General features: G+C 43.4%; 1 protein-coding gene across 1 annotated transcript in view; it reads right to left on the bottom strand.

Moving 5' to 3' along the window:
* The window catches only part of LOC139584495 (neural-cadherin-like), a 120675-nt gene that overhangs the window by 50622 nt on the left and 57605 nt on the right, over nt 1-12448 (bottom strand). The window contains exons 16-19 of the mRNA XM_071416435.1: nt 10755-10898; nt 3334-3617; nt 1147-2755; nt 256-349 (exon numbers count right to left, since the gene is read on the bottom strand). Coding sequence (XP_071272536.1) covers nt 256-349; nt 1147-2755; nt 3334-3617; nt 10755-10898 — 2131 coding nt within the window. The remainder of the gene's footprint in view (nt 1-255; nt 350-1146; nt 2756-3333; nt 3618-10754; nt 10899-12448) is intronic.

Below are 12448 nucleotides of genomic sequence, written 5' to 3' on the forward strand. Positions count from 1 at the left end.
CTTTATTTTTCTCTCTGCATCATTGGGAAGGGCTCATAAGTAAGCATTTCACTGTTAGTCTACACCTGTTGTTTACCAAGCATCTGACAAATCACATTTCATTTTATTTGACTCTGAGACTTTGAGTGAAAATAGCTGAAGGTCATATTTATAGGGATACATATTTGCATCTGTCATATGTTAACTGTTTAACTGATTAACTGATTAACTGTCCTGTTATGACTCACGCTGGTTACAGACAAACATAACACCTACCTCATTCCTCCTGCGTCTAAGGTGTAGGTCTTGTTGTCCCAATCATCTTGATCAGGGGCATAGACCTTGCCCAGCGAAGTAGTCTGCATCCTTCCTGTCCAGCGCACACAAAGACTTTGATTTTGTCTGAAAACAACGGTTTCCAAACCGAAAGTGATAGAGGCCCCAGGCCGCTTATCTTCAGCCGTTTTCTTATCTGCTGTTCTGTGATTCTGCTGTTTCTGTTCTTCCTATTCTGTTCATGAGTGTGAAGTCCCACTGTCTGGGTTGAATAGGCTTCCAGTACTTGAGATGCGAGGAGCGCTGACAGCTTAAGGAAGTCAGGGCTATCTCACTATGGATTATGTTATTATCGAGCCCCAGTGCCAGCGTACTGCAGCTGGGTAAACAACCGGGGCCTGTATGAGTCAAGCTGCTGCAGTGTTTCACACAATTACCGAAAACTAAATAATCCAGGTCTATGATCAGAACTTTAACGGGCCTAACAATCACCCCTGAGGAACACCACAGATCTTATAATGGTAAAGTTAACATCAGGGCCAGATACAATTAGCAGAGTGGAGAGAGTGTGTGGGGGTTGAATGTTCTTAAGCCCGAAGGAATGATTTGCAATCAAGAATCATAAAATGCTGCAACAAAATGCTAATATTGCCCCGGGTGTATCAATTACTAATTCCGACAATACAGAATAGGTACACAGAAAGACAGAAAGAGCACCTCCATGCTGTGCTAACTTGGGTAAAAGCCTGGATCCATATTCACAAAGAATCTTAGAGTTGCCTTTTAAATCATGGAGAATAAAAGGGGGGACTTGATCCTAGATCAGCACACCTACTCTTAGAGGCTTCGTGAATACAAATGTCTAAAAGTTGATGGAAAGTTGGGACTCACCCCTCCGACTGTGAACGTAAATCTCCTTCTCTCCCTCCTGGTGGGCGTTGTCATTCTGGTCGCCCACGGTGATGGTGAGCGTGTTGGTGACCGTCATTGGCGGACGGCCGCTGTCCGTCATGACCACGGGCAGGAGGAACTCCCTCTGGCGCTCACGGTCGAAGCGGCGCAGCGCGGTGAGCGTTGCCGTGCCATTGCCATGGTCCTGCAGGTGGAAGTCGGGGGCGTAGAGACGGGGAAGGGCGAGGGAGAAGGGAGGCCCATTCTCTGGGGAGTCCCTGTCGATAACGTGGAGCAGCGAGGAAGTCTGGTTGAGCCACACCAGCTGTGGAGCAGGGCTGTTCTCCCAGAGGACAGGGATGTAGGCCACCTCCAACTCTGGCCCATTGTCATTAACATCAAGCAGGCTCAGCTGGACCGTGGCGCTCCCCGTCAACGCCGGACTCCCGCGGTCTGTTGCCATGACAACCAGCTGGTACTCGGGCATTGTCTCTCTGTCCAGCGGGCGGGTCACGGTCACAATGCCGTCTCGGTCCACTATAAAATTACCGTACGGGTCTGACTCCGGGGAGATGCTGTAGACTATTTCCCCATTCAGGTCAGAGTCTGAGTCATTGGCCATCACCTGGGTGATGCTGGTTCCCACGGCAACATCCTCCACTAGAGGGGCGAGGGGGTAGAAGGTGGTGGTGAACACAGGTATGTGGTCGTTCTCGTCCACCACCTGGATGATGCAGTGGATGAGGCTGGAGAAGTCAGAGTCCTCCACCTGGATGGTGAGGTTGAAGCGCTGCTCCCCGGGCCTCTCATAGTCCAGCCCCTTCCTCAGCTTCAGACTCCCAGACTGCTCTGCTCTGTGGCTCACCATGTAGAACCTCTCCCACTGGTCCCCCGCCACCACACTGAAGCCCAGCAGGCCGTGAGGGCCAGAGTCTGGGTCCACAGCTTCCAGCTCCAGCACGGTTGAGTCTGGAGGGCTGCTCTCAGACACACGAGCCCCACACCACTCATCTTTGAACCGGGGGGTATGGTCGTTCAGGTCCATGATGATGATAGTGGAGGTAGCTGTACCCACCATGTCCCCTCCATCCCTGGCTTCGACCACCAGCTGGTGCCGCTCTGCCACCTCCCTGTCCAGCCCGCCGGTCACCACGGAGATGGTGCCCGTACTAGCGTCGATTGTAAAAAGTTCCTCAGAATCCGCGTCACGGGCGTTCTCGATGATACGATAGGTGAGGATGGCGTTCTGACCCACTGCCGTGTCGTCAAGGTCTACCGCCGTCATCTCCATGACAAAAGTTCCTGGGGGTGAGTTCTCGGCTACGTTGCCGTGGCAGCCATCGGGTGCGCAGGTGAAAGCGGGCTCGTTGTCATTGATGTCCCACACGTTGATGATGACGTCAGTGAAGCCGGTGAGCCCCTCCCCTTTCTCGTCCGTGGCCAGGACCACGAAGCGCCACACAGCCCGCTCCTCGCGGTCCAGCGTCTCCTGGGCGTACATCTCCCCCGTGATCTCATTAATCACAAACTGAGAGTCCGCCCCCTGACCATGGAGAGAGTAGCGGACGGCATCCTGGTCTGCATCCTTGTCTGGGTCCGTGGCCGTCACCTGGTGAGACACCCAAATCATCAACAATCAACATCTAAGAGTGTGTGTGTGTGTGTGTGTGTGTGTGTGTGTGTGTGTGTGTGTGTGTGTGTGTGTGTGTGTGTGTGTGTGTGTGTGTGTGTGTGTGTGTGTGTGTGTGTGTGTGTGTGTGTGTGTGTGTGTGTGTGTGTGTGTGTGTGTGTGTGTGCCTGTCTTTCTAAGCAAGCATCCCATCAATCTATCTTTACATCCATTGTTTATGTAATGGATAGCAGACTTGTCATGTACATGCATGACATACAGAAGCAAGCATTTGATATTTATGCTTGATAAAGATTATCCTGGCTAGCTGACTGTTTGTGCATTCAAAATGAATCCCTGCCTTGTCAATTAACAAAACAGTGTGTTGATTCAAGCAGAAACAGAAAGACACCCAGGCTAGAGACAGAAATTAATTGTAGTGACATGTAGTTATTAGCTATAGCTAGCATATATAGTTAGTATACAGAAGCATGCATTTGACATGAATGATTGAGCCTCGGTACCTGACCGCTCAAACAGAAACAGACTGGCACCCAGGTTAGAGAAAGAACACACACCTGGAGCACAAAGACCGGTGAGCCATCTAGCTCCTCTGTCACTGAGCCATAGTACTCATTCATGGAGAAGACGGGCGCCTCGTCGTTCTTGTTGACCACGTTGACCACCACGGCGGCGTAGTCCTCCCACTTCCCGTCCGATGCCAGCACCAGCAGCTTGTACCTCTTCTGCTGCTCGTAGTCCAGAGGCTGGGCGACGAAGATGGTTCCCACCTCAGGCTCTATGTCAAACACCCCCCCTGTGTTGCCTGAAGTTATCTGGTAGCGCAACTTGGCATTGGCACCTAGGGAGGGACCAGGGAATTTAAGTGGTAATTCTGGGGGATGGAGTTCTAGATGCTGTACTTAGAATTTGGACAAGTCTGAAATGGCACCCTATTCCTTACTTAGTCCAATACTTGTTTGCCTCATAGTGCTCTGTCCAAAAGCAGTGCTTCATACAAGGAACATGGTGCTATTTCATATGCAGCCTCGGAACATACAGTTGAAGTCAGAAGTTTACATACACTTAGGTTGGAGTCATTAAAACTCGTTTTTCAACCACTCCACAGATTTCTTGTTAACAAACTATAGTTTTGGCAAGTCGGTTAGGACATCTACTTTGTGCATGACACAAGTAATTTTCCCAACAATTGTTTACAGACATAATATTTCACTTATATTTCACTGTATCACAAATCCAGTGGGTCAGAAGTTTACATACACTAAGTTGACTGTGCCTTTAAACAGCTTGGAAAATTCCAGAAAATTATGTCATGGTTTCAGAAGATTCTGATAGGCTAACTGACATCATTTGAGTCAATTGGAGGTGTACCTGAGGATGTATTTCAAGGCCTACCTTCCAACAAAACAAGCAAAGTCCATTTTGTCTTTGCTTGACATCATGGGAAAATCAAAAGAAATGAGCCAAGACCTCAGAAAAAACATTGTAGACCTCCACAAGTCTGGTTCATCCTTGGGAGCAATTTCCAAATGCCTGAAGGTACCACGTTAATCTGTACAAACAATAGTACGCAAGTATAAACACCATGGGACCACGCAACCGTCATACCGTTCTGTGTCCTAGAGATGAACGTACTTTGGTGCAAAAAGTGCCAATCAATCCCAGATCAACAGCAAAGGACCTTGTGAAGATGTTGGAGGAAACAGGTTCAAAAGTATCAATATCCACAGTAAAACGAGTCCTATATCGACATAACCTGAAAGACCGCTCAGCAAGGAAGAAGCCACTGTGTCACGCCCTGACCGTAGAGATTTTTTTATTCTCTATGTTTGGCTGGTCAGGGTGTGACTCGGGTGGGAAACTCTATGTTCTTTGTTTCTATGTTTTGGCCGGGTAGGGTTCTCAATCAGGGACAGCTGTCTATCGTTGTCTCTGATTGAGAACCATACTTAGGTAGTCCTTTTTCCCACCTGTCTTTGTGGGAGGTTGACTTTGTTTGTGGCACATTGCCTTAAGCTTCACGGTTTGTTTTGTAGGCGTCGTTTCTAATAAAAAGAAAATGTACGCTCACACCGCTGCACCTTGGTCCACTTCATTCAACAGCCGTGACATCTCTCTACTATTATTCTGACATTTCACAGTCTTAAAATAAAGTGGTGATCCTAACTGACCAAAGACAGGGGATTAAATGTCAGGAATTGTGAAAAACTGAGTTTAAATGTATGTAAACTTCCGACTTTAACTGTATATACAGTACCAGTCAAAGGTTTGGACACACCTACTCAAGGAATTTTCTTAATTTTTTTACATTGTAGAATAATAGTGAAGACATCAACACTATGACATAACACATATGGAATCATGTAGTAACCAAAAAAGTGTTAAACAATAAAAAATTGTTTAAAGCAGCCACCATTTGCCTTGATGACAGCCTTGCGCACTCTCGGCATTCTCTCAACCAGCTTCACCTAGAATGCTTTTCCAACATTCTTGAAGGAGTTCCCACATATGCTGAGCACTTGTTTGGTGATTTTCCTTCACTCTGCTGTCCAACTCATCCCAAACCATCTGAATTGAGTTGAGGTTAGGTGATTTTGGAGGCCAGGTCATCTGATGCAGCTCTCCATCACTCTCCTTCTTGGTCAAATAGCCATTACACAGTTTAGAGGTGTTGGGTCCATGTCCTGTTGAAAAACAAATGATAGTCCTACTAAGAGCAAACCAGATGGAATGGTGTATCACTGCAGAATGCTGTGGTAGCCATGCTGGTTAAGTGTGCCTTGAATTCTAAATAAATCACTGACAGGTGTCACCAGCAAAGCACCCCCACACCATCTCACCTCCTCCTCCTCCATGCTTCACGGTGGAAACCACACATGCGGAGATCATCCATTCACCTACTCTGTGTCTCACAAAAACACAGCGGTTGGAACCAAAAATCTCAAAATTGGACTCATCAGACCAAAGGACAGATTTCCACCAGTCTAATGTCCATTGCTCATGTTGCTTAGCCCAAGCAAGACTCTTCTTCTTATTAGTGTCCTTTAGTAGTGGTTTCTTTGCAGCAATTCGATCATGAAGGCCTGATTCACGCATCCTCTGAACAGTTGATGTTGAGATGTGTCTGTTACTTGAACTCAGTGAAGCATTTATTTGGGCTGATTTCTGAGGCTGGTAATGAAGTTATCCTCTGCAGCAGAGATAACTCTGGGTCTTCCTTTCCTGTGATGGTCCTAATGAGAGCCAGTTTCATCATAGCGCTTGACGGTTTTTGCAACTGCACTTGAAGAAACTTTCTAAGTTCTTGAATTTTTCCAGATTGACTGACCTTCATATCTTAAGGTAATGATGGACTGTCATTTCTCTTTGCTTATTTGAGCTGTTCTTGCCAAAATATGGACAAATAGGGCTATCTTCATAGGGCTATCTGTATACCACCCCTACCTTGTCACAACACAACTGATTGGCTCAAACACATTAAGATGGAAAGAAATTTCACAAATGTACTTTTAACTTCTTATGGCTGCAGGGGCAGTATTGAGTAGCTTGGATGAAAGGTGCACAGAGTTGCCCAGAGTAAACGGCCTGCTCCTCAGTCATAGTTGCTAATATATGCATATTATTATTAGTATTGGATAGAAAACACTCTGAAGTTTCTAAAACTGTTTGAATTATGTCTGTGAGTATAACAGAACTCATATGGCAGGCAAAAACCTGAGAAGAAATCCAACCAGGAAGTGAGAAATCTGAGGTTGGTCGATTTTCAACTCGTCGCCTATTGAAAACACTGTAGGATATGGATCTGTTTGCACTTCCTACAGCTTCCACTAGATGTCAGCAGTCTGTAGAACGTTGAATGAAGCTTCTACTGTGATGTTGAGCCGGATGGGAGCTGTTTGAGACAGTGGTCTGGCAGAGAGCCAGTTCCTGGTCACGCGCAATCCACATGATATCGACTTGCGTTCCATTACTTCTATAGACACAAAGGAATTCTCCGGTTGGAACATTATTGAATATTTATGATAACAACCTCTTAAAGATTGATTCTATACTTAGTTTGAATAAACTTATTCGACCTTTAATATAACTTTTTGAAGTTTTCGTCCGACGTTCGCCTGGACCTTCACGAGCATTTGGATATATGTACTAAACTCGCTAACAAAAGTAGCTACTTGGACATAAATGATGGACATTACCGAACAAAACGAACATTTTTTGTGGAAGTGGGAGTCCTGGGAGTGCGTTCCGACAAAGATCAGCAAAGGTAAGTGAAGATTTATATTGCTTTTTATGAGTTTTGTTGACTGCACAATTTGGCGGGTAACTGTATGGCTTACTTTTGTGGCTGAACGCTGTTCTCAGATTATTGAATATTGTGCTTTTGCCGTAAAGATTTTTGAAATCTGACACAGCGGTTGCATTAAGAACAAGTGTATCTTTAATTCTATGTAAAACATGTATCTTTCATCAAAGTTTATGATGAGTATTTATGTTATTTGACGTGGATCTCTGCAATTTCTCCGGATATTTTGGAGGCATTTCTGAACATGGCGCCAATGTAAACTGAGGTCTTTGGATATAAATATGAACTTACTCGAACAAAACATATATGTATTGTGTAACATGAAGTCCTATGAGTGTCATCTGATGAAGATCATCAAAGGTTAGTGATTAATTTTATCTCTATGTCTGCTTTTTGTGACTCCTGTCTTTGGCTGGAAAAATAGCTGTGTTTTTCTGTGATTTTGCGGTGATCTAACATAATCGTTTGTGGTGCTTTCGCTGAAAAGCCTATTTGAAATCGGACACTTTGGTGGGATTAACAACAAGATTACCTTTAAAATGGTATAAGATACATGTATGTTTGAGGAATTTTAATTATGAGATTTCTGTTGTTTGAATTTGGCGCCCTGCACTTTCACTGGCTGTTGTCATATCATCCCGTTAACAGGATTGCAGCCATAAGAAGTTTTAACAAGGTACACCTTTTAATTGATATGCATTCCAGGTGACTACCTCATGAAGTTTGTTGAGAGAATGCCAAGAGTGTGGAAAGTTGTCATCATGGCAAAGGGTAGCTACTTTGAATAATCTTAAATATAATTTTTATTTTTATTTGTTTAACTCTTTTTTGGTTATGTGTTATTTCGTAGTGTTAATGTCTTCACTGTTATTCTACAATGTAGAAAATATTTTAAAAAATAAAGAAAAACCCTGGAATGGGTAGGTGTGTCTAAACTTTTTACTGGTGCTGTATATCCATTGATTCTTGAAGAATATAACTTATAAATGCCTCATGAGCTTAGTTCAACTGTCACAAACCATGGGAACCCAAAATATAAGCTTGTTTTACTCCAATGTTTGTAATCATTGTAAATGTAAACAAACACTTTATAGCTTCATAACATGGTTAAAACAATAATTTTCATATCATGGATGGTCAATCCTTGCATCCATACTGTAGCTCTGTCTACTAATCTGAGAATCAGATTTTTACAAAAACAGAGGCGGGGTGCCCGTTTTGTTATTGTTACATCTGTAGATTTGCCCTTTAAACAGCTGCATATTATCAAGATATCAAAGTGTCACAAACAAAAGGTAAACAATTATCCTATAGCAAATGCAGCATATGACAAAAATTCCCAAACAGCCTGCCCAAACAGCCTGCATCACCCTTTGTGAAAAATTCCTGTTTTTTTATTAGTTTTCTTAAATATTTTTCAGATTTGCACTCTCAAAATCACACTTTCTAAAAAAATTAATAATAATAAAATAAAATAAAGTATAATTTGATGTTCTAAGTCCACAACAATGCTTAAACCACGTCATGGAACCATTTTGGAGGTCTGGGAAAATTGAGTATTTTTGTAATAATAATGTATTATTTTTTGTTTTTTCTCAATCAGATTTGTTGGACCTGGCTGCCCAGTGGGTGGGTCTGTGTCCACCCAGGCCCAGCTATGCCTACGCCCCTGATGCAAACAGGGCATGATAACTGAATTGCGCATCACAAAAAGCCTACAGCACCAACCAAGACTTAAGACCAAACATTTTCAATACCTGGTTTACATACCCATTGTTGCCTTAGTTAGCATTTACTGGTAGATATCATGAGTTGAAACATCTTTCCTACCTACCCTACAGGCTACCGATGTCATTCTTCTGTAAGCTGCTCCATGTCAAAACCAGTTGAGAGCTGTGTGCTCTTGCTGTCTGCAGATGATATGTGAATATCTTTCACATGGTTTGCGATTGTGTAGGCTGCTTTGTGCATGATTTCTATGTTGTACTACATAATTGATAAGTCATATACCTCCACTACACTACTTTGATAACCATTAGTGGGGATTAAGTGACTACAAGCAATGCCCATAAAAAAATAGGGTATAGGGTTTATACCTGCGTATAGCCTCCACTATGCCACTAGCACTTTGTGTTTTATAAAAACTGCACTTTCCGAAATGAGTGCGCTGGTATTACAGTTGCTGTCCTTTCAGCTGTCACACACTGAAGGCCTAGGTCCAATAGGTTTGTCACTGCACAAACATGTCTATACTAGATATAAAGACTGCAGGTATTAATGTTTCAAGAAAGGATTGTATATATTTGGCCTGGCAAAGCGGTTTTATGCGCTTACTGAATGGAAGTTGATAATTACATGTTTTTTACTCTGCTGGTCTTGTGAAGAACTGATGAGTCCTCACTGTCCGAGACCGAGTCAAGACCAAGTACAAATGTATCTGACACTGAGACAAGACCGAGACACTCAAAATGTGGTCTTGAGACCAGACTCGAGACAGGTTGAGTACTACAGTATTGCACTTTTCATGTAGCCTACTTTTGGCCAGCTAACCACCGATCAAGCAACATTATGGACTAAACGTTCAAATCCTGTTGCTGACAGATTATTTTGCTGGAACAATATAGGTCAAATTAAGAACCTACATCTGTATGTCACTATGAGGGTTGAGAAATCAATGAGGAAGTAGATCTCTAGTGTGTGTCCATGGAGACCGTCCAGTGGGCTAATTTAGCCAGATAAAATAGTCCCATGGATATTTCATGACTCCCCTTTCAACCAGTCTGTTGTGTTAAAGGAGCTACAAGCCCAATGTAAATACTAGTCTAATCTCTGCTATTAACATAAATCAGCAGACAAAGTGCTCCCTCAGTGCTTTCCTATAAGCTTCTACTGCAGTTGAGCCCATGTGTGGATAAAAAAAAGACAGATTGGGTTTAGGCTCCTTTAAATGCTGGGGGCTGGTGCTGTCTGGTTGTTCATCTTGGCTTGGTTGCAGCTAGCGTTACATAGGCTACCCTATAAACTAAGCCGCACCAACCCCCGCTTGCGATAAATACTTGATTAACAACCCAAAACATAGCCGATATTACACAGAGTGTTGCCGCTGTACAGGGGATAAACTGGTTTATCACACCAAATCCCACCCACCTACTGTACTGTGTAGGAGAAGTGTGTCTGTCTTTTTAGAACATATGTGGTGTTGCATTACTTGACTATCAAATGGCTGCGTCTTAATGTAGCATGGTGCTCAGCTTATCTCGTCTCAGCATGATTGCAGCAGAGCTAAATCCAGATGGGGAGATGGCACTTGTGGTGAGTCATTTTGGAACATTTTAACCCTTCACTGCCCTCATTGTCTCTAAAACTAGACGAGTCTAGGGTTGGGAAAAATGTAATTCTTTGATTGACAGTTACCTCTGCCCAAAGTCTAATGTCATACCAAGGAGAGTTTTGGCCCTGCACAGAATGTGAAAAATTTACTTTTCCCTCAGGTTTCTCATGAAATGTTATACCTGTGCCAGGTTACCTGCCTCACTGCCTTAACATACACTCCTGAGAAAAAATCAACGTTACACATTCACAAATTTCACTGCCATTAGTGCAAATGTGCCATCACTGGTGGAAATTCTTTGGGCTTCGCTGCTCTCTCTTTCTTCCTCATCCTTCCTTCCATACCTTCATCTTCGTCATTAGCACTGACGGTGACAACAGCCAGGCCGACATCTGCATCCTCGTCAACCCCAACTTCATAGAGGCGCTGAGCAAAGACGGGCTTGTTATCGTTCACGTCGCTGATGAAAACCCGCACATATGCTGTGTCTGCAAGAAGAATGACAAGCAAGAGAGAGATTAAACACCATACAGCTACAACTCGCTCTGACATCCTCATCTCTCTCATCTCATCCTTACACTTCTCTTTCCATCTCTTCCAATCCCTCTTTTCATCAGAGGATGTTGGCAGTCAGTGTGAGCCAATGACACTCTTGTGGGGAGAGAAGCACTTAACCTAATGTAATGTGCCTCACTTGACATGCAAATCAGAAATAATGTTATTGTCAACAAAGTGTTCGGAATTACAGAAATTATTCAACCAGGGTAGATGGTTCACTGTTTTAGCCAGGTAACATTTTGGCAGCAAATTGTGAGTAGCTAGACTTCCTCGGGAACAGACTTTTCTCAAATAAAAAAAGGTTGAAGAACCTCTCCACTTCTCCTCTGGGATGACAAGTGTTTACATCTCTGTCTGTCTGGTTCCTTTTTCACACCATTCCTTCTTTTTAACTCGTACATAGATATATTTAGCTAAATACATTTTGTGACGTGTTTGGCAGATGTGGTAGGCTCAGAAGGTAGAAACATGGCCATGTACTGCTATTTTTCTGTCTGCATTCTCCTGCACTCTCTCTCTCCCTCCCTCCTCCCGGGGGTAAACCCAACAGACAGGTAGTATTTACTAAGGAGATGAGCCCTTCTGCTGGTGCAGATATGTGGCAGAAGACAGCGCTAACACAGCGCTAAGGTTCATTTGGAAATGCTAAGCAGCCCCCTCACATCCCCTAGAGAGAAGGCTTTGCTGATGACCCTTACCCCTAATACCTTTCCCGCAAACATTTGTTAAAAACCCCTCATCCGTAACGCAAACCTTCCTATAACATTACCTGCGATACTAAAACAGAATGCATTCTGTCATCATGTAGGACCAAGCCAAACAGAAATTCTGATTTCTGAACAGTCAATTGAGAAATTCAAAAACATTTAGTTAAACGATGTACCACAACCCTCACAGCGTTTTGTAATACTTCTGACAGCCAACTTTCTGGCTCTGCCCAAAACTTCTGAACCTTATAGCATTCCCAGAAAGCATAGATTATTAAGTCATATATTCATTTTACACATAAGACATGGCTCTGCCGTTGTGCTGCATAATTTGTGGATTTTGTCTCTTGTATAATAAATTCTATATATTCGTTTATTCTGGATTAAGTGTACATTTTAGTTAACTGTAATTTCATTAGTTATGCTCCAACTTTCCCTCCATCTTGTTCAGATTGGTCTGCCATGTAGCACACTTCTGTCTATAGCTAACATGAGCTGCTCAGTATGTGTAGGTAATCCTTTCTAACGTTGCATTTTTGAAAGATATCACTAACAACAGCAAATGTGTTGCTAAGGCTCTCCACCTTCTGGAGGATCAAGTTTTGAAATCAGTGGATTACCCAGTGGAAGCAAAGTATGATAGCTAAGGAGATGGAGAAAATTCAGGCGTTTGATTGCAAATGCGTATGGAGTCGAAAAGAGAACACAGAAGGCTGTGTTGAACTAAACACCTGTCTACGGATTACAACATTAAACTAAGGGCAACCATGGCA

Source organism: Salvelinus alpinus, chromosome 9 (assembly GCF_045679555.1).
Source record: "Salvelinus alpinus chromosome 9, SLU_Salpinus.1, whole genome shotgun sequence".
Lineage (NCBI taxonomy): Eukaryota > Metazoa > Chordata > Actinopteri > Salmoniformes > Salmonidae > Salvelinus > Salvelinus alpinus.